Genomic DNA, 23,572 nt, shown 5'->3' with positions numbered 1-23,572 from the left:
GAGGAAATCAAAAATTACCTAGAGACAAATGACAATGAAAACACGATGATCCAAAACCTATGGGATGTAGCAAAAGCAGTTCTAAGAGGGAAGTTTATAGCTATACAAGCCTACCTCAAGAAACAAGAAAAATCTCAAATAAACAATCTAACCTTACACCTGAAGGAACTAGAGAAAGAAGAACAAACAAAACCCAAAGTTAGCAGAAGGAAAGAAATCATAAAGATCAGAGCAGAAATAAATGAAATAGAAACAAAGAAAACAGTAGCAAAGATCAATAAAACTAAAAGCTGGTTCTTTGAGAAGATAAACAAAATTGATAAACCATTAGCCAGACTCATCAAGAAAAAGAGGGAGAGGACTCAAATCAATATAATTAGAAATGAAAAAGGAGAAGTTACAACAGACACTGCAGAAATACAAAGCATCCTAAGAGACTAGTACAAGCAACTCTATGCCAATGGAATGGACAACCTGGAAGAAATGGACAAATTCTTAAAAGGTATAACCTTCCAAGACTGAACCAGGAAGAAGTAGAAAATATGAAGAGACTAATCACAAGTAATGAAATTGAAACTGTGATCAAAAATCTTCCAACAGACAAAAGTCCAGGACCAGTTGGCTTCACAGGTGAATTCTATCAAACATTTAGAGAAGAGCTAGCACCCACCCTTCTCAAACTCTTCCAAAAAATTTCAGAGGAAGGAACACTCCCAAACTCATTCTATGAGGCCACCATCACCCTGATACCAAAACCAGACAAAGACACTACAAAAAAAGAAAATTACAGACAAAAAATCTTAAAGTTTGTACGGAGACACAAAAGACCCCGAATAGCCAAAGAAGTCTTGAGGGAAAAAACCAGAGCTGGAGGAATCAGACTCCCTGACTTCAGACTATACTACAAAGTCAATATGGTACTGGCACAAAAACAGAAATATAGATCAATGGAACAAGATAGAAAGCCCAGAGATAAACCCACACACCTATGGTCAACTAATCTATGACAAAGGAGGCAAGGATATACAATGGAAAAAAGACAGTCTCTTCAATAAGTGGTGCCGGCAAAACTGGACAGCTACATGTAAAAGAATGAAATTAGAACACTCCCTATCACCATATACAAAAATAAACTCAAAATGGATTACAGACCTAAAAGTAAGACTGGACACTATAAAACTCTTAGAGGAAAACATAGGAAGAACACTCTTTGACATAAATCACAGAAAGATCTTTTTTGATCCACCTCCTACAGTAATGGAAATAAAAACAAAAATAAACAAATGGAACCTAATGAAACTTCAAAGTTTTTGCACAGCAAAGGGAACCATAAACAAGACAAAAATACAACCCTCAGAATGGGAGAAAATATTTGCAAACGAATCAACGGACAAAGGATTAATCTCAAAAATATATTAACAGCTCATGCAACTCAGTATTAAAAAAAACAAACAACCCAATCCAAAAATGGGCAGAAGACCTAAATAGACATTTCTCCAAAGAAGACATACAGATGGCCAAGAAGCACATGAAAAGCTGCTCAACATCACTAATTATTAGAGAAATGCAAATCAAAACTACAATGAGGTATCACCTCACACCAGTTAGAATGGGCATTATCAGAAAATCTACAAACAACAAATGCTGGAGAGGGTGTGGAGAAAAGGGTACTCTCTTGCACTGTTGGTGGGAATGTAAATTGATACAGCCACTATGGAGAACAGTATGGAGGTTCCTTAGAAAACTAAAAATAGAATTACCGTATGATCCAGCAATCCCACTACTGGGCGTATACCCAGAGAAAACCATAATCCAAAAAGACACATGCACCCCAATGTTCATTGCAGCTCTATTTACAATAGTCAGGTCATGGAAATGTAAATGCCCATCGACAGACAAATGGATAAGGAAGATGTGGTACATATATACAGTGGAACATTACTCAGCCATAAAACGGAATGAAATTGGGTCATTTGTTGAGATGTGGATGGATCTAGACACTGTCATACAGATTGAAGTTAAGTCAGAAAGAGAAAAACAAATATCATATATTAATGCATGTATGTGGAACCTAGAAAAATGGTGCAGATGAACCGGTTTGCAGGGCAGAAGTTGAGACACAGATGTAGAGAACAAACGTATGGTCACCAAGGGGGGAAAGCGGCGGGTCGGTGGGGATGGTGGTGTGATTAATTGGGTGATTTGGATTGACATGTATACACTGATGTGTATAAAATTGATGACTAAAAAAAAAAAAAAAAACCAGATGGCATGAAGATACTCCGGGAAGGAAGGTGCTGGCAGTTCTGAAACAAGCTAGAATTGTAGGTGTCCCACTGCTTGCCTAGAACGTGTTCATGTGGCCCAACCACAAGTCCAAGTTGCCATATCTGAGAGTGTTCTCTGCTGAGAAAGAAGGGGACAGATATCAATATTATATTTAAAGTGACAGAAGTAGCAGCTTATCCATTATTTCTGCTGATTTAACCTCAAGAACAAAAGGACTATTTGAACAGTCTGGTGTCAGAAAGTTGAATAACAAGTTAATCAGCTATGCCACCAATTTACAAGAGCTGCCATTGAATCTGAATGATCCATTGAGCCTTAAGAAAGTGGTGTAGTGGATAAACCTACTAGATCTGTTGTTGAACAGACCTGGGCTAAATTCATATGTAGAAAGGAATTTCGTGGCCCAGAGAATCCTCTGATGAAAACTTTTAACTTGTTTGGGCACACCAAGGGGGTGGTGGCACATACAGATGCAGCAAGGGGGCCTCTCCCTGTGGGAACAGATGCTTCCTGCAGGGAAACACAAGGAGCAGAGAGTACACAGGGCCAGAATCTTCCTGACCTCATGGTTAGCGTTGTAGCAGAAACTTTGAAGTAGATGGAAGATTATTTTGTATACTAAGTGGAGAATGTACTTGGAGATCTAAAAGCCCAGAAATGCTTTTCTTCTAGCTTGTAAAAATAGGGAACTTTGGTACAACCTTCCAAAAAATCATTGCAAACAACACAGACTGGACTCATAGGAGTGAGAAGAGAATGACAGCATGCTTTTCCAGAGGGGGCACCTCTGCCTAGTTTACCAGTACACTTGGAAGGATCTGACTATTATGTCATGGCTATTATTTCTTGACCTGTGGAGGTAATGTGTTTTTCAGAGAAGTTTCGACTGTAAAATATGAAGTCCTACACTTCCCCAAAACTCAATTATTCTTTTGTGCTGAAAGCCTATCCATGTGCATATATAGCTAGCTGTAAGATTGCTAGCCCTCTTTGAGCCATTTTGAACAGAACAGAGTGAAAGAAGTTTTGACAGGTTGAGGAACAGCCACATCCCTGAATCACACAGGAAAAGGTGTCCAAGAAAAGGCAAACGTATCCAGCGCTTAATTCCCGAGACGATCTGCTTCAGCTGCTGCAAAGTAAATTTTTCCAAACTTCTGGTAACACTAATTTTGGCTTACAGAAGAGATAATCGACCAAGAAGAGAAATTGCAAAACTAAAGTAGGAGCTATGCCTTATTTCTCAGAAAAAGAGGGTGAAGGATGGCAAGAAAGAAGCAGGGGCATAATTGTCTAGCTTTAATTAGGCTCCTGTAAATAATATAAAAGTGAACTTTAAAAAATTAATATACTTATCTTTAAGCATTTTTGGCATTTCTGATAAGCAAATGGAACATATACAAGATGTATTTATGGGAAAAGGCTGAGGATAATTCTTATTTGCATTTTATACTAGTTTTATTAAAATCTAAATTTAAAAATATCCTCCCAACAAAACAAAACAAAACGCATTACTGTTATATCATGAGCAAATGTAGGGCACAGTAACTCAACTTTACTGATGGTGTTCTAGGCACTTTCGTGCATTTATGGTTATCTTTTCTAGTGTTTTGGAAGGTCACACAGCTGAGCAATCAAGGAACATGGGCTAGAGTCTGTCTGGGGTCAGACAGACCTGGGTGTGACACCCGTCCCCACCTCTTACTTGCTGTGTGATTGTGAACCTCAATTTCCTTATCTGTAAAATTAGGTAATAATAGAACCTATCTCATAAGGAACTATTCCACAGACACTGCCATTATTATTATAACTAATAAACATTAATATTCTGTTTCTTCTTTTGTAGATGATGTCAAAAAACTGTTAAGGGAGTTACATGTCACGAATTCTGTGATTGCTCAGCTGGCCGCAGAAGGTAACTCTGCATCCTCCATCTGTCAATATTTCAAAAATGGGGAATGGTTTATTTTTCGCATCTGATTAAAGTACCGATTGAAAATAGTTTATGAAACACCAATTCTGTATTTTCATTAAACTCTGTCAACTAAGATGGGCTCCAACCAAGGTTAAGATCTGTGGAGCTTTGGTTTTCACAGCATGCTTTAACGTAATGGTTGAATAAGCCTTTACATACTTGTGTTATTTGTTTTTGATACACAGAGGAAGTAGTTATTCATGAGTTTGCTAGTCTTTGCCTAGCAAACATGTCTGCAGAGTATACCAGCAAAGTGCAAATATTTGAACAAGGTGGATTAGAGCCTCTCATCAGACTACTAAGCAGCCCAGACCCGGACGTGAAGAAGAATTCTATCGAGTGCATTTACAACTTGGTCCAGGTGAGATTAATTTCTAAGAATGAGTTTTGACAAAAGCTGGTTATAGAAGTTATTTTCCCATTTTAAAAAGGACAAAGCTTTAAAAAAAGGTCCAGTTTTAATTAAAATCACTCCTTCTCAGTACTATTTAGTAGTTATCATTCAGAGGGAAAAAAAATGGAAGTTGAGAGTCGATACCTTTCAGTTTTCACGTTTTTAAAGTAATTGTCCCCCATAAAAGGGCATTTTAAAAGAATAAAATGGGCTTGCAAATTAAGGCAGGATTATACTAGGTAAGTACTATTTCTTCCAAAACAGGAAATCTAATATTAGTATTGAACTAGTTTTGACCTAGGCAAGTTACCTGTTGATCTAATCTTGGTGATCCAATTGGTTGGTATCATCTGCCTTACGCAATGTACCAAGATTTTGGATTCGGCTTATTTGTTGGTGAAAAGTTGAGTTTTGCTGAACAGAACTCATCATTCACAGTTGCAAGATGCTACCTCACTGTGATGCTTCCCTTCATAATGGAAGAAACACCCTACCCACCCTCCGCCCACAACCTGTCCTGTCCTCTGGCCCGTCCCCTCCAATCTCCAACCCAGCACACACACCCTCACACCCCCAGCAGGTCAGCTTGCTGCCACTTTGGACAGCCTTCTCTGCTTCTTTTCCTGTTCAGGTTCCTGAACAATTCCCACACACGTTTGATAAGCTTCAGATCAGCTGGAAGTACAAGACACCATTTTAAATAGCCGTCAAGAGAATGTGAAAGAAGAGATATGGAAGCAAAGGTGAAGGAGGGTTCATTGAGAAGCAAAGTATCTAGACAAAATATATAGAAAAAGAGGACAAAGGCACTCATGCCAAAAGGCACCCAAAGCATGCAACCCTGGCCCTGGCATGTCCTTGCCACGTAGCTGGGCACCCACTGGTGTTACCTTTACTCTTCCTGAAGAGCAAGTGCAGCCATATCCCTTCTCTGGTGACTTTACTTCATCCTATAGGCCTAAATAATCCTGCAAACGTGTTTGTGTGTTTCATGCCAAGACTCCTCATTAAGTCTATTTCTCTATATTTTTTATCAAGTGGAAATGAAAAGACTTACCTCCACTATTCTTCATAACAGAAGGACTAGTTAATAACAGTGTGTTCATTTCCTAAGGCTGCTGTAACAAAGTACCACAAACTGGCTAAAACAACAGGAACCTATTCCCTCATGGTTCTGGAGGCTGGACTTCTGACATCAAGGTGTCATCAGGGCCATGCTCCGTCTGGGACTCTGGGTAGAATCCTCCCTTACCTCTTCCCAGCTTCTGGTGGTGGCTGTGAATCCTCGGTGGTCCCTGGTTTGCAGCCTCATCACTGCAATCTCTCCCTCTGTCAGCTCTCTCGCCTCCTGTTATAAAGACACCAATCTTATACGGACGCCAATAATTACCCACCCTACTCCCCCATGACCTTAGCTTAACTAATTACATCTGCAACGATCCCATTTCCAAATAAGGTCACATTTTGAGGTACTGAGGAGTAGGACTTCAAGATATTTTTTTTTTGGGGGGGGGTTACAATTCAACCCATAGCAAGCAGCAACCTACAGTTTTTATGTCTGAAGGAAGCTGAATATGAGAGGCCAGTTGAAGGATAGACAGAGGGAAGATACGCTGGAAGTGGGGTCTTTTCTGTCTTTAATTCTATTTTAAGTTTACCCTGTTTTGCTTTAAAATGTCATGATTTAGTAGTCAGAGTTTGGGGGCTTTTCATGACTTTTTTGCTTTGTTTTCTCTGTAGTCCACCCCAACGACCCTCCCTCCACCACTCACCCAGGATTACAGGCACACCATGCAGAGCGACTTTTCTGGACTCTAATGACCCCTTGATCTTGTAAATGTCTTAAATTAAGGTCATGTGTCAGAACTAAACCTGATGTAAATTTGCATGCACAGGTCCTGCCAACAGCACTGCATGCAGATTAGCATTTTATAAACCATCCATTTGAATGACGATAATAAGGAATTGATACCATCATTTCATTTTATCGACTACTATTTGAAACAGGGTATAGCGTGTGAAAAGAATTTCATTATGCATAGATTTTATTGTGATGCTGTTTGTAGTAAGAGGAATTTGCTGTATAATAAAAAATCAGTAGCTGCTGAGAAGTCATAGATCATGCCTATTTCCTATTATTGACAAGGTCTGTATAGTTAAAATGAATATTTTGGTGTTGTCAATCCAGGGTTTGCTTATATTTGTTTGTGAGTTATTTTGGAAGCAAATCCAGAATAAAAGATGGGAACATTATAACTTAGAATGTTCTTTGTTAGAAAATAGAATCTCTCCATTCTTAAGACTGTATTTTGCTTTAAAAACCACTTATTTGAACATTTATATTTCCTGGCAGGATTTTCAGTGCCGAGCGACACTTCAAGAACTAAATGCAATCCCTCCTATATTAGATCTCTTGAAGTCAGAATATCCAATTATTCAGTTGTTGGCTCTCAAAACCTTAGATGTTATTACCAATGATAAGGAGTGCCGGGCAATGCTAAGAGACAGTCAAGGAGTGGACCACCTTATTAAGATCCTAGAAACTAAGGTACCTGTAACATTCATTCAACTCTCTATGAGATGTATCTCTCCCAAGTGTTGTTATAAAATACAAATTATAGAATATTTTTTAAATGAAATTTTATTATATTTAAGCATGATGCTAAGTAGAATGGACTAATTTGCTTATTGCTACATAGTTTACCAGCACAATTAAATCAGACTAATGGTAGAGGGCATTCTAAAATAATTTAAATTTTTAAAATCTTTTAAATCTTCTGATTTAGAAGATTTAAGATTTTTAAATTTTTGTTTGTGATCTTATGTTTTCTTGAAACACCTAGAATTTTTAAAATTTTGTTTGTGATCTTATGTTTTCTTGAAACACCTAGTCAGAATTTGTCTGCCCCAGTTTTCTCTAGGGTAAAGCAAGAAGAGTCATTTACCACACATGATGGAGGGTAACCTGCTTTACTCAGTCTACTGATTTAAATATTAATTTCACCTAAAAAAATGCCTTCACAGAAACATCTAGAATAATGTTTGACTAAATATCTGGGTACTGTGAGCTAGCCAAGTTAAAACATAAATATTAACCATCACAAGTCCATCGCTAGTCAATCTGGCATCCGTACACAGCTCCTAAATCATTAATCTCCAAATAAAGACAAAAACAAGATCATACTTCCACTTAACATGGTCCAGCTGTCCTGTGTACAACAAAACACACACAGTCCCCTTCCCCATAGGAGGATGCAAAGTCCTTGGGTGATGTTTCCTCTTCTCCTTGACATCCCATAATAAGATGTAAAATTAACCGTACTTAAATACCATATTGTAAAGGCAGTACATCTCATGTTGCCTGAGGGGATTCCATATTCCCCTTGCCCTCAGCAAGCACCTCAGCTCATCTTGATTCTTTCTCACTGCTGTGGCCTCTCCCGTTGCGGAGCACAGGCTCCGTACACGCAGGCTCAGTGGCCATGGCTCACGGGCCCAGCCGCTCCGCAGCATGTGGGATCTTCCCGGACCGGGGCACAAACCCCCGTCCCCTGCATCGGCAGGCGGACTCTCAACCACAGCGCCACCAGGGAAGCCCCATCTTGATTCTTTACTTGATGTGGTGACCCAAACCTTCATTCCTGAAAAGGCTGGACCATTAGTAGTGGTACCCAGATTGGGTCATTATAGTTTTCCATCAACCTTAATCACAGGGTATGGTATTACTAAGAAATGCCATAAGGGACCCCCTGTATTCCAGGCATAGTCTTCCTCACCTCTGTTGTGGAGTAGCAGTCCAATTTCCCTTGGATAGGTGGGCTCAATCACCCCAATCAGCACAGTAACTCTCTTCTTTGCCTGTTGATTCAGAACCATGAGGCTCCCAAAGAGGTCAGGTGGCAGTCTTAGCTTTTAGTTCTGTGGACTCATTGTTGTGTCTCCTGGTGGAAGTATCCCTCCCTTTGGATCTAAGATTTCTAGATCAGCAGAGCATAAGGTTACAGGTACAGGAAACAAAATTTTTGCTACTGAATTGCCATGGGTAATAGTGAGTGGTGCCACTCCCATATCCATTCCTTGGTTCCTGGGAGTAACAGCAATGTATATTGGATGCTGTTCCAGAGAATATATAGTCCTGCAAGTTATTGCCACTTAGCTAGCGCTGTCACTGTGTCTCGCATAGGCCGTTCTATCAAGCCAGCTGCTTCAGGATGGTAGGGAACATGGGAAGGCCAGTGATTTCTGTGACCATCTGCCCACTGCTGCATTTCTTTTGCTGTAAAGTGAGTTTCTTGATCAGAACCACTGCTGTGTAGAATACCATGGCAGTGGAGCATCCTTACTGTGATTTCTACCTTAAATTTCTAACTGTTCAGAAAAGGCTTCAGTTTTCCACTGCTATGGGGATTCTGGAGATTCCTCAGGCAAGAAAGCCACACACTCACAATACCTCCCTCTACCAGTTGGGGATTTTAAGGAATATACTTTCCTTCAGCTTCTGTCTGCTTTTTCAAAAAATATTTTCTTTAGATTTTAAACTTGTTGTCGGCAGAAGGCTGTTTGAGCAACATCACTTAGATACCATTACTGGAAGTTTCCAGCAACTATTTTTTATCTGTAAAACATTTTGGAATAGGGGAAATGAGAAGAGATGGGACTAATGGTCAGGGAGAGAGATGTCATGTTAATAAACAGAACTGTTTCCTTGGGCCTCTGTCACAACAAAATTAATTACATTATGTTCTGACTGATCTGAGTCCCTCTTGTAATAAAATTTGGAAAGTGTGGATTGCTTTTATTACAATTTTCTAAAGTTGTGTTTGCTTTTATTATTAGGAATTGAGTGACCTTCATATAGAAGCGCTTTCCGTGTTGGCCAATTGCCTTGAAGATATGGATACCATGGTGATGATTCAGCAGACAGGGGGTCTTAAGAAGCTCCTATCATTTGCAGAAAACTCTACAATTCCTGATATTCAAAAGAATGCAGCAAGAGCAATTACTAAAGCCGCTTATGATCGTATGTCTCATTTTGTATAAACTAAGCATACCTATTTCCTCCTGTAGTCTTGATTTCAATTAGTACTAACGAACGCTACAGCATTTGTCTGCTTTTAGATGGTCATCTGAAGATAGTGCTATACTTACTATTTAAGATCAAAATTCATCTCAATGCTAATAAGTAATAGACTGCTTTGTCAAGGATTTAATAAACTCAATATGATTTAATTATAACCTTATTTTTAAACAGTTCATTCCTAAATTAAGTTTTAAGCTTTTATTTCTCCTGATTTTGAAATTTTACAGAATGTATGCACTCTCTGTGATCCCGAAAACATCATTTCAATAAATCCACATTTGGAATGATATCTATACAGTAATTTCGAGGTGCAGCTGGAGTCTAGCTGTTCCATGTTATATAGCTATGAAAAATAATATGCTCATACTATACACAAAATACAATTTTCATTTCACTGGCAAGCTATGTTGACATAAATCTGTAAAATATGAGAGATTAATTACATCATGAGCACTGAAGATAAAATTATAGTTTCAATTTATGTATATTTGGAGTATTTTATTTAATGAAAGATGTGATTTTATTTTCCCCCTTCCACATCACCCCTCTTATAAATGATGACAGCTTTGACTAGTTTAAGTGATTTATATTCTAAACATATATACTCACATCTGTATATATGTCTATGTGTATATTATGGGAAACATTTCCTTTTCAACCCATACTGGATTTCTTCAAAGTTTTAATGCAGTATGCCAAATTTCACCTCCCAGTACAAAGTCAATAGAGAGGGGCCTCGTGAGTTACATCATACAGGCCAAATCTAAAGACAGCCTGTAAAATTAATTTTGGCAAAATTGCTTAATTCAGAATTCTCCCAAAAGGAACTTAGGCCTTGTCATTACCTGGTCAGTTCTGTTCTCCATCTATCCCAGGCCTTCTTAGTTATTTGAGACCAGATGAGAGGGCAATGGAAAGACATGAGCAATGTCAAACCTAAAATTTTTACGTATCTCAACTTCTCTTTGGGTTTTGGCCCCTCTTGTGATACAAGTTTCGTGAGTTTATTACCCATCACGTGATACAGTAGTGAAAAGAGCACGGGGTGGAGAGCTCTTGCACTCTAGTTCTACTACTAATTACACTACTGGCACTTCAGTGACCTAGGGATGTGTTTGTGAGTGAGCTACAGCCTATCTGGATCTGTTTATGAATTCATTTATTAATGTTTATTAAGCCTCCAGTTTGTATCAACAAACCCAGGGCAGGCAAGTAAGCAGGCAGTCGCGATGCCGTGTTAAACGTGCCTGATGATGGGGGAACAGGATCCCCCAGGAGGGTCCACCTAACGCAGACTTGGGTCAGACAAGCCTTCCTGGAATAGGTGATTTACAGGCTCGGACCTAGAGGAGACGAGGGAAACTGGCTGGGCAAAGAAGGTCCTGGTGGGTCGGGGAAGCTCAGCAGTGCTCTGAGGAGAAGGGACAGTGTGTAGTGGCCAGAGAGGGACAGAGCGTGGTGAGTTCCAGAGCTGAAAGTTTTCAGAATGGCCAGTGAATAGAGTGCAGCAGAAAACTGAGAGTCCAGGCCGGAGAAGTAATGAGGCGCCCATGCTAATGGGCATCACGAGCCAAGTTTAAGGGCTTTGGACTTTATTTTCATGGCAACAAAGCACCCCTCAAGTGACTTAGAGAGGGGAGGGAACCCTACAGATTTCCACTTTTTAGAGAAAGAGCACTCTTGCTGCAAAGTGGAGAAGAGATTAGACATGCACAGGACCAGGTGCAGGAAGACCGGGAAGGGGACTGCTGCAGTGATCGAGGTGAGAGGAGGGGGATCCTGAAGCAGAGCCGAGATGGTTGTAATGGACTCGGAGGCGTCTGCAAGGAGACCCAGCAGCACAGTGCTTGAGGGTCCATATGGGTTTGCTGAATGACTCTGTGGGCTGGGGGAAGAAGAAGGTACTGCCAAGGACAAGGCCTTCTGGCTTGGACAGCTGGACGTAGAATGGTGCCACTCACAGAAATGGGGAACTCAAGAAGAAGGGCAGGTTTTGATTGAAGGAAAGATGAGGTCTGTTCTTTTTTTAAAAATTGTAAAATACACATAGTTTAAAATTCACCGACTTCACCATGTCTAAGTGTACAGTTCAGTGGTATTAAATACATTCACGTTGTTGTGCTACCATCACCACCATCCAGCTGCAGGCCTCTTCGTCTCACAAGCCTAACCCTCTGTACCCATGAATAAATAACTCCCCCCTTCTCCCTCCCTGCAGTCCTTGGAAACCATTCTTTCTGTCTGAGTTTGACTACAAGTACTTATATAAGTGGAATCATACAATATTTGTCCTTTTGTGATTGGCTTATTTCACTCAGCATAATGTCCTCAAGGTTCATTCATGTTGTAGCATGTGTCAGGATGTCCTTCCTTTTTAACTCTGAAAAATATGCCATTGTATAATTATATCACATTTGTTGATCCTTTCATCCGCTAATAGACACCTGGATTGCTTCCACCTTTTGGGTACAGTGAATAATGCTGCTATGAACACAGATGTACAAATATCTCTTTGAGCCCCCGCTTCCAATTCTTTAGGGTATATACCCAGAACTGGAATTGCTGAGTCATACGGTAATTCTACGTTTACTATTTTGAGGAACTGCCATACTGTTTTCCATAGCAGCTACACCATTTTACATTCCCATCAACAGGGCACAAGGGTTCCAATTTCTCCACATTCTTGCCAACACTTGGTATATACTGTCTTTTTTTCTTTTTTTTAATAGAAGCCAACCTAATGGGTGTGAAGTGGTATCTCTTTGTGTTTTGATTTGCATTTCCTTCACGGTTAGTGATGTTGAGCATCTTTTTCATGTGCTAAATGGCCATTTAAAAAATCTTCTTTGGAGAAATGACTATTCAAATCCTTTGCCCATTTTTAAACTGGGTTTAAAATTTTTTTGTTATTGAATTGTAGGAGTTTTTATATTTTCTAGATATTAACTCCTTATCTGATATATGACTTGCAAATATTTTCTCCCATTCTGTGGGTTGCCTTTTAACTCTATTGATTGTGTCTTTTGATGCACAGACATTTTAAACTTTGATGTAGTCCAGTTTATATTTTCTTAACTCCATTCATAAGTAGGTTTTTACAAATGTTGCTCCTTATACTGTTCCATATTCATTTATAACATTCTCTTTTTACTTTCCATCATCATAAAAAAGTTTTTTGTAGGCTAGGGTTAGGGTTAGCATTGTCATTGCATGTCAAAAACACAGTTGAAACAAAACCACATAATATACACTCTTTAAGTTTTGTTTGCTGAGTAAAGTTTTAATATGCACCCCTAAATTAGTATGCCTTTGACCTGGCACCAGGAGGAGGAAGGCGTTAACTACCATGTTGCCATGAGGTTTATGAACTGCATTAACATCTCAGCAGGAGCACAGGTGGCCCACTAGCAACTTCTGAGAATGAGTAAAGAAAAGCATCATTACATACACATTTATTTTCAGATACAAAACCTCATGCTTTTAAATTTAGTGATACTGAACAAATGTTATTTTTAAAGGACATTATTCTATTAGTAGCATAATTACCTTGCCATCTTTACTTTCTGTGTAATTAACACTTAAATACTTCTCAGTGTAGCAATTCAATGAAGGTACTTGGTTAATATGTTAATTCATCTTTTAAATCCATTATAGCCACGCTGCAGTCAGCACTTTTGAGATTTGGTGAACACAGCTGGATTTTGAGAACACTCCCAGCAGGGCTGAGAAACTAATTGCCCATAGTATTTAAATTATTTTTTTTTAATTGTTCCAATAATTGTGTATACACTGTTTTTTTATTGTAACCATCACATACTCCAAAGTTAGTCTTTTCAAAATAATTCTTTTAGTCGATTTTCTTGATAGAATCCACTCAGAGTGTTCTGTTTAGTGAAGTTGATTGAGCATCACCTCGGAAGTCTTTTTTTTTTTTTTTTTTGCAGTACGCAGGCCTCTCACTGTTGTGGCCTCTCCCGTTGCGGAGCACAGGCTCCGGATGCACAGGCTCAGCGGCCATGGCTTATGGGCCCAGAGGCTCCGCGGCATGTGGGATCTTCCCGGACCAGGGCACGAACCCGTGTCCCCTGCACCGGCAGGCGGACTCTCAACCACTGCGCCACCAGGGAAGCCCATCTTGGAAGTCTTAATTATAAATCTGAGCATTTTAAGTCAGAGATTCTGGAAAAGTTTGAGATCTTGTTTATTCAGGGAAAACTAATAAGGACTACATATATTTTAAAACATTTTAAGGGCCATATACTTGAGATTTAAGTATTAATTGCAGCTTTTTAATGAAACAGTTATGGCCTGACTGAATTCCAGTTTTAAATGAAAGGAGCAGGGATTAAAATGATAGGATTACAGGACATGGTTCATGATTGCTTTAAGACGAATGAACAGGAGTGTTAGTGACTTAGCTTGTGCCACTGATGGCCAGGTTGCTCAGGCATACATCTGTGTATCAGAGGAACAAAGGCCAAGACAGTATTTGCAAAGGTGGTGACATCTGACCATGATATCGCTTCTGTGAAAAAGGTAATTTTTAAAAATCATTGTTGAAAGAAGACAAAAATCAATAAAAGTGGAAACCTAGTTGCTATAATTTCTGAAGATATCTCTGGGAAAAAAGTTAATTAAAATTTGTACAAGTAGTGAATTATTTCCACATGTTGATGTAATCTAAGGTATATCAGCATTTTTTGCAGAGATCTTTATTCTAACAAAATATTCTTCTCTTGTATATCAACATCCTAAGAGCACATATCACACATTCTTCCATTTTAATCATTTACATTGACTTTATAAAGGTTAATTAATGAGAACCAAACCTATGACAAAATTTTCTTAGGAACTGTAAATAAATTAGCAAGGAATTATTTGTAAGCTGTTTCTTTTCCAACTTGTCTCTGGTTCTATTATAGCATTAAAACAGTTCGGTTTAATATATATTTTTTCTAGTACATGCTTTTAATAAATAGTAATTTATTTAGAATTAACTGTAGAACACAAAACAAAAATTGTTTAATGTTCTAATTTAATTCAATGCAGTATTTGCTTTTGTATAGTGACGAGATTTTCATTTATTAAAAAATCAAACTAAATAGAGGAACATCGGGAACAAAAAGAACATTAAAAATGCTTTGGTTTTGGTTTGAATTTAGTGTTTTATAGTGGGGTTAATATCATGGTATGTACTTAGAGTCATAACTTTGTTTTCAAACGGAACTGTGCTATGTTTATGTTATTTTATGTTTATGGCAACTTAGCAATTAAGTAATTATTATAATTTTTGCTATGTCAGCATGTATTGTAACAAGATAAAAGATGATCATAAATTCCTTAAGACTTGGGATGATATCAATACTTTATTACTCATTTTGACTTTCTCCTCCTCTCTGCTCTGCTCTTGAGCATCCAGCTCACAGGTTTGTGCGTCTTAGGCATTCTTCAAATATAGGGCTTTGTATTTAAAATAAACAGGTTTTTGTATTCAGTGAGAAGACAGCGCATGTGACCACAGCACCATGACAGGCACACGATTGATGTTAAATAAGTTCTTGCTAAGTCTGAAGCTTGCCTCTTTCTTATTACAGAATTTTCTCTGCCATAGTATTGATATCATATGAGGGAATATGAATAAAATGCAATGCCCATAATTCATTTTGCATAATCACTGTGTTCTAAAGGATAAATAGGTATATATTTTAGACTGTGACTAAAGCTAACAAATAGTTTGAATTCCTATCATATTTTGGATGCAGAAGTCTTTACACTTGCACGGTTTTTGCAGCAAAATTCTGATTTTTTTTTCTCCTTTTTGGTTTATGAAAGCTGAAAACAGAAAACTTTTTCACGAACAAGAAGTTGAAAAATGCCTTGTAACCCTTTTGGGTTCTGAAAACGATGGAACTAAAATTGCTGCTTCCCAAGCTATTTCGGCAATGTGTGAGAATTCGGGCAGCAAAGAATTTTTCAATAATCAGGGTAAGCAAACTGGAAAAGGCCACTTTGAACATTTTTTAGGTTGCCATATTCTAGTTCACATGGATGTCTGTAAAGTCACATTTTACCTTTCTTTTTCTGTAGGGATCCCACAGTTAATTCAGTTACTAAAAAGTGACAGTGAAGAGGTAAGGGAAGCTTCTGCCCTTGCCCTGGCGAATCTGACCACTTGTAATCCCGCTAATGCAAAGTAAGTACAAAAAGACTCATTCAACAGGGACTTGTTTATGGGATATTTAATAGTTCAAGATGTGATCATTGTAATCTCCTGGCTTTCAAGGCAGTTTACATATTCTTTCAGATGCTTCTATGTTGAGTTATTTATTCCTCAGGAACACTTATGAAAATAAGAGTCAGCAGATAAGCCTGTTTTCCAAAGACATTACAAAATCTTGAGGGTTTCTGGGCTTGCTGGGGAAATGTGCAGGCCATTTGATGCATGTAACAGGCTAAATCTTGTAGAAGGTTCCAGAACAGAGAAAACTGTCTAATGCTGGAAATATTAAAGACAGTCTACAAATATTGGTAAATCAAGAAAAAAATTTTAAAGAGCCAATTTTAAAAGGACATAAACATTAGATAAATCGAGAAACATTTTAAAAGTCCATTGTAAACAACATATATGGGTATATACTTATGGAGAAGGGTTTAAAAGGAATGTCCTCCGTATTCCAAACACTGTGAAATGTAATTTATATTCATTTAAAATTTTAATTGTCTAGATACTCCATCTACTAATGAGGAAACTGAAGCTCTGCAAGTTTCCCTAATTTTCCTGGGTACATATATTCATTCAACTAGATGAGCTAGAAATTAAAGCCAGATCTGTTAGACTCCAAAGCCTTACTATTTCCTCTACAGAAGATACAGTTGCCTTATAAAACAGTAAGAAGTTTTAGAAGGCAACTTTCATAAATAAAATGATTATTGCCATTTGCGATAACATGGATGGGCCCTGAAGATATACCGAGTGAAGTAAGTCAGATGGAGAAAGACAAATATTCTATGATTTCACTCTTATGTGGAATATAAAAAACAAACCAACAAAATAAATGAACAAAAGCCCAACCAAACAAAAACAAATGTATCGATACAAAGAACAGAGTAGTGATTACCAGAGGGGAAGGGGCGGGGTGGTGGGGTGTGGGAGTGGGAAATGGGTAAAGGGGATCAACTGTATGGTAATGGATGGAAACTAAATTTTTGGTGGTGAGCACACCATAGTGTATACAGAAGTAGAAATATAATGTACATATGAACTTACATAATGTTACAGGCCAATGTAACCTCAATAAAAAGTAAATCTAAATAAATAAAGAAGAGTAAAAAAAATTTTATTTACCTTCCCTAAATATGGTATGAGTATTAGTCAGGGTTCTCTAGAGAAACACAACCAATAGGAGATATATATATATGAGATTTATTATAGGGATTGGCTCATGAGCTTATGAAGGCTGAGAAGTCCCACGATCTGCTGTCTGTGACGTGGAGAACAAGGTTGTAAAGGTCAGTCCCAGTGTGAGAACCAGGGGCACTGATGTCCAAGGGAAGGAGAAGATGGCTGTCCCATCTCAAGCAGAGAGCACACTCGCCCTTCCTCCTCTGTTCTGTACAGTCCCCCAGTGGATTGGATGAGGCCCACCCACGTTGATAAGAGGGATCTTTATCCAGTCTGCGGATTCAAATGCTGACCTCTTCCAGAAACACCCTCACAGACACACTCGTAAATAATGTTTCACCATTATTGACTGGGCATCCCTTAGCCCAGTCAAGGTGACACATAAAATTAACCATCTCAGTACGTTAGTTTTTAACACTGATTTATTATTGTTTTGTGGCATTGTGGCTAAAATTACCCCTTTCTTACTTGAAATAAATCCTCCTCCATCCCCATCATATAGTTCATCTGTCTCTTACCCTTTCTTTCCTTTTCTATACTCCCACACAAATATTTTATAAGGCCTTAATGGAATGACTAAAAAATCTAACAATGTCCAATAAAAACGTAGCTGAAATGCATAAGCCTCAAAACAAAATTATGTTCCTTTAATAGCTACAGTCTTTGACATGATAATTTCCTAAATTCAGGACCATCATCATCTGTATGAAAGCATACACATTTCTAGAATATTGGGTCATAGTAAGGAGCAATTTGAAAACAACATATTCAGTGATTTTTACAGTGTAGTCATGCCAGTGCAAAAATCTTATGACACAAAAACACTTCTATCTCCAGTGCATTTAGATTTATATATTACCTAACATACTCTAAAAGGCCTCCAGCATATATAGCCCTCTTGATTTGATGTGAGTTTGCCTGGCTTACATCATTTTATATAAAATCATAGAAAATTAGGATGTCAAGTAGTTCTAAAAGAAGCTGCCTTCAGATCTTCTCTCTCAATTACCTATTTATGAGATTTTTGTCTTCTGCCAGTATGGTTCCATTTTGTCAACACAGGGAGGCCAATTAGGGCTAAATGTTGCCTGACTTTTCCTCTATGACAATCAACCTTATTTTTGTAATTTAATTTAATTTTTTATAAATTTTAATTGCTGTTATTTCTTTAACATATTATGTACTGTACATTGTGATTTCTTTTTTCCAACTTATGTTTGGTGAGGGAAATGGGACATGAATGAAAGCGTTTTATGGATTTTTTTTGAGGTCTATATAGCTTTTACTTTGGACTTTTTGAGCTAAAAGATACTGAAAATTAATGGTTTTGAGGAGGAAATACAGTCAGATTTGAGCTGTTTGTGCCAAATGCTGAAAACTGGGGTTGAAAAAGATTTTATAGTCAATCAAAAGAAAAGAACACAAACAAGCCCCACTGTCGATCCTTCTAGGGTGGTACTTACTGAAGCTAACCACAGCAGAAGAGACAACAAAGATGATTGGTTATTTGTAGTAAAAAAATGTTTCCTACTCAGATCATTTTTCAAAAATTATCTTAAACTCGGCATTGGTGAGTGTTTCCAGCATCGATTTTTAGAAGCAGTCCATTTCATCAGCTTTCCTAGCAAAGTACTAGCTATAGGAGCAAGGCTGAGTCCCTGCCTCTGCTGCTGGGGGGCTGGAGCTGAGGGTTAGAAATAGTTAGAAAGCTGCTTTTCCATCACACCTAAGTAGTAAGAGAAGAAGGCAAAAACCCAGAGCTATTGTCTTTCAGGTGCATTTGGTAGCTGTTTGGATACCTGATAATTGCTAGCCTTTTTTTTTTTTTTTTTTTTTAATGCAGTTAAGCCCTGAGAATCCTTTTTGTTTGTTAAAATGTAACCCCTTCCCCTATATTTCTATCTCAAGTGCCTAAAATGGATTTCTAATTCTTATACTCAGGGTACCTTCTGGAGCTGGAGACTCATTTCATGAACTGAGTAATAACTGGCATGTTATGATAACATATAATGCTGGTATAATTTCCTTTATGTAACTGAGTTTTGCTTGGAAAGTTGTGGGTAAATCAGAATTTTCTGAAGTAAAGAAAATAATCAGTCAGAGGAAAGAGGAACATACTTTGCTGTGACTCTTTTTGCAAAACTGGTAAATGCTTTTTTAAGTCAAAGTATTTTTCTTTTTTTTTTTTTTTTTTTTTTGTGGTACGTGGGCCTTTTGCGGAGCACAGGCTCCGGACGCGCAGGCTCAGCGGCCATGGCTCACGGGCCCAGCCGCTCCGCGGCACGCGGGATCCTCCCGAAACGGGGCACGAACCCGCGTCTCCTGCACCGGCAGGCGGACTCTCAAGCACTGCGCCACCAGGGAAGCCCTAAGTCAAAGTATTTTTATAATCTAAAAACATAATTTTATAATATACATAAAATAATTTATAATCTAAAATACCTGGATTCAGATTTGCACTCTTGCAAGAGAAAACACACCCAAATGTAATAAAATAGTACAATGATGAGAAATTTGGTAGCAATGATAAATAAATAACCAGGTCATCCATACCCCTTTGTGGAAGATTTTCAACTTGAATTATCTCTTTAATTGGTACCAAAAGATCTTGCCTAATTGTTATTTTCTGTGAATGAGGCTTCCTAGATAAAGTCTTCTAGATACTTGAAATTTTACTTCTATAATCAACAAAGCTTTTAAAAATTTGTAATGTTTGAATCAAAACTTTGGGGTGGGGTGGGGTATGGTTATCATTTTGAATAAGTGGCTATTGTACGCTCCACGGTGGTGTCGTCAGGGCCCCTTAAGGTGGGTGCTTGTCTCCTCTCTGAGTATAGCCTCCAGGTGGGGTGCCTTTGGGGTTGGTGCATTTTATTTGTTTTTGTTTTTTTTTTTGCGGTACGTGGGCCTCTCACTGTTGTGGCCTCTCCTGTCGCGGAGCACAGGCTCCAGACGCGCAGGCTCAGCGGCCATGGCTCACGGGCCCAGCCGCTCCGCGGCATGGGGGATCCTCCCGGACCAGGGCACAAACCCGTGTCCCCTGCATCGGCAGGCGGACTCTCAACCACTGCGCCACCAGGGAAGCCCGGTTTGTGCATTTTATTGACTCCTACTGGCAGGCTGGCAGTGTTAATATTCACTGCTGTCTGTAGATCTGATTGGCAGGCACAACCCTGCCGAGGTTCTCTTCAGATCCCTTCCTTTCAGTCAGTGAAAAGCTTGGATACCAGGTAACCAAGCTTTATCAAAGTTTACATAAAAGCAGTAAGGGAGGACCTGAGGCCACTGCTCTAAGGGGTGTTTTGGTCTTCACAGGCCATTTCTTTCTTCCCTTCTTTTTTTTCTGATAGTTCTCATGTGTGTTCTGGATATGTGAAGTCTCCAGGTATTGAGTTATGGATAAGTGAAACTGTAGTTAAAAAAATAATTTAACAAACACAAATCCCTTTACTTACAAACAAGCCAATGTCAGAGAGTAAAATGATGAAGCGTAAAATAGATATATTCTGAGAGTACATTCACCTCCCAGAAGTGTTTTGCTTTAGGCCTTTTGTATGACCATCCTCTCTGCATGAAATGTTCTTCTACTCCAGGATGCCCACCGCTCAGTCCCTCACCCCCTCAGGTCTGCCCAAATGTGGTGACCACAGTGGTTACAACTGTATCACCCACACACATACTCCATCCTCCTTTCCTACTGCCCTTTTCTCGTAACTCTTATCATTTTCTTACATACCATACAGCTCACTCATTATGTTCTCTGACTAGCACCCAACACCTTTGTTTAATTCACTGACACACACCAAGTATCTAGAATTGTGCCCATCCCATAGCAGGCTTTCGGGGGGAAATACAACCAAAAGGAAAAGGACAGTGAAAACTAGAAGGTCTATCTGACAATGCCCATAACTTAAAACAGAAAGTGATCATCTGTATTGTGGTGTTTGTTTGTTTTCACATAATTTGGATCACAAAGTGGAGAGCAACTTAGCTCTAAGAGTCTTCTAGCCATACTTTTCATTCTTTATTATCTGCAGAAAAAGGTCACTCAAAGTGGACAAAAGGCAATGAATAAGAATAAAAATAACTATTTGAGGGTATAGGAAAAGAGGACAAGAATAGCCAGATTCACTTATTTAAAGTGACAGGGGGAAAACAAGTAATATCATTTTCAAGTGAATAAGTAAAAAGTGCGGTTAAAACAACCCCCATAGAAAGAGATAAAAAAGGAAACCAAGAAGCAATAATGAATTTTGAATAAAAATGTAATCCACTTAGTTTATTTGGACACCATTATCTTTTTTGGTTCATTGTTAATCTTTCTGACAATTCTCAATTTATAATACTTTTTGGAAAGGAGAAAGTTGTTCGCTTTTGAAAGAAGTACTATTTCAGCTAAATTTCATGTTATATTTACCTTGTACTCTTTTATCCAAGTAGTCATATCAAAGTTTTATATTATTTATGCAAGTACTGAGAGAATTGATTCTTGGTTCACATTTTCTGAGGGGCAGAGTCTACATACTATAAAAATATTTTACACTATTAATTTATAACATCACTGCCATCTGTTGGATCTGATCAGAATTAGGGTTTTTAAGTTATTCCAAGAATGAAAAGAGTTCAATGCTTTTCATTTCCCAATGTGAACACTAACTAAATTTTGGCTATTGGTAAACAATTAGAAAATAATACGATTGTTGACTAGATATTTTTCAAAACATACAATTATTTTAAGAAATAAAACACAGTGAATAAAATTAAATTATAAAAAGTAATAACTACAATGTACATGTATACACTACTATATATAAAATAAATAACTAATGAGAACCTACTGTATAGCACAGGGAACTCTACTCAATGCTTTGTGGTGACCTAAATGGGAAGGAAATTCAAAAAAGAGTGGATATATGTATATATATAACTGATTCACTTTGCTGAACAGCAGAAACTAACACAACATTGTTAAGCAACTATACACCAATAAAAATTAATAAAGAAAAAAGAAGTGGTATATATATATAATGGAATACTACTCAGCCATATGAAAGAATGAAATTTTGCCATTTGCAGAAACATGGATGGACTTGGAGGGCATTATGCTAAGTGAAATAAGTCAGACAGAGAAAGACAAACTGTATGATATCACTCATATGTGGAATCTAAAAAATACAACAGGCTAGTGAATAAAACAGAAAAGAAGCAGAGTTAAGCAGACTGAGGGAGGAACCAAGATGGCGGAGTAGAAGGACGTGCTCTCATCCCCTCTTGTGAGAACACCAGAATCACAACTAGCTGCTGGACAATCATCGACAGGAAGACACTGGAACTCACCACAAAAGATACCCCACATCCAAAGACAAAGGAGAAGCCACACTGAGATGGCAGGAGGGGCACAATCACAGTAAAATCAACTCCCATAATTGCTGGATGGGTAACTCACAAACTGGAGAACACTTATACAACAAAAGTCCACCCACTGAAGTGAAGGTTCTGAGCCCCACATCAGGCTTCCCAACCTGGGGGTCCAGCAATGGGAGGAAAATTCCCAGAGAATCAGAGTTTGAAGCCTAGTAGGATTTGACTGCAGGACTTTGACAGGACCTGGGGAAACAGAGACTCCACTCTTGGAGGGCACACACAAAGTAGTGTGTGTATCGGGACCCAAGGGAAGGAGCAGTGACCCCAGGGAAGACTGAACCAGACCTACCTGCTAGTGTTGGAGGGACTCCTGCAGAGGCAGGGGGTGGCTGTGGCTCACTGTGGGGACAAGGACATTGGCAGCAGAAGTTCTGGGAAGTACTCCTTGCCATGAGCCCTCCCAGAGTCTGTCATTAGCCCCACCAAAGTGCCCAGGTAGGCTCCAGTGTTGGGTCGCCTCAGGTCAAACAACCAACAGGGAGGGAACCAGCCACATCCAACAGGAGACAAGTGGATTATAGTTTTACTGAGCTCTTCCCACCACAGCAACAGTCAGCTCTACCCACCACCAGTCCCTCCCATCAGGAAACTTACACAAGCCTCTTAGGTAACCTCATCCTCCAGAAGGCAGACAGCAGAAGCAAGAAGAACTACAATCCTGCAGCCTGTCGAACAAAAACCACATTCACAGAAAGATAGACAAGATGAAAAGGCACAGAGCTATGTACCAGATGACGGAACAAGATAAAACCCCAGAAAAACAACTAAATGAAGTGGAGATAGGCAACCTTCCAGAAAAAGAATTCAGAATAATGATAGTGAAGATAATCCAGGACCTCGGAAAAAGAATGGAGGCAAAGATTGAGAAGATGCAAGAAATGTTTAACAAAGACCTAGAAGAATTAAAGGACAAACAAACAGAGATGAACAATATAATAACTGAAATGAAAACTACACTAGAAGGAATCAATAGCAGAATAACTGAGGCAGAAGAATGGATAAGTGACC

At 38.6% G+C, this 23,572-nt stretch overlaps 1 protein-coding gene across 1 annotated transcript in view; it reads left to right on the top strand.

The window, feature by feature from the left end:
• Window positions 1-23,572, top strand: part of ARMC3 (armadillo repeat containing 3) — a 71,452-nt gene that overhangs the window by 26,542 nt on the left and 21,338 nt on the right. The window contains exons 5-10 of the mRNA XM_007454163.1: window positions 4,136-4,204; window positions 4,450-4,625; window positions 7,012-7,206; window positions 9,495-9,678; window positions 15,571-15,723; window positions 15,826-15,931. Coding sequence (XP_007454225.1) covers window positions 4,136-4,204; window positions 4,450-4,625; window positions 7,012-7,206; window positions 9,495-9,678; window positions 15,571-15,723; window positions 15,826-15,931 — 883 coding nt within the window. The remainder of the gene's footprint in view (window positions 1-4,135; window positions 4,205-4,449; window positions 4,626-7,011; window positions 7,207-9,494; window positions 9,679-15,570; window positions 15,724-15,825; window positions 15,932-23,572) is intronic.

Source organism: Lipotes vexillifer, unplaced genomic scaffold (genome assembly GCF_000442215.2).
Source record: "Lipotes vexillifer unplaced genomic scaffold, Lipotes_vexillifer_v1.1 scaffold316, whole genome shotgun sequence".
In the NCBI taxonomy this organism is placed as follows: Eukaryota; Metazoa; Chordata; class Mammalia; order Artiodactyla; family Lipotidae; genus Lipotes; species Lipotes vexillifer.
This window is presented reverse-complemented; position numbering and strand designations above follow the sequence as displayed.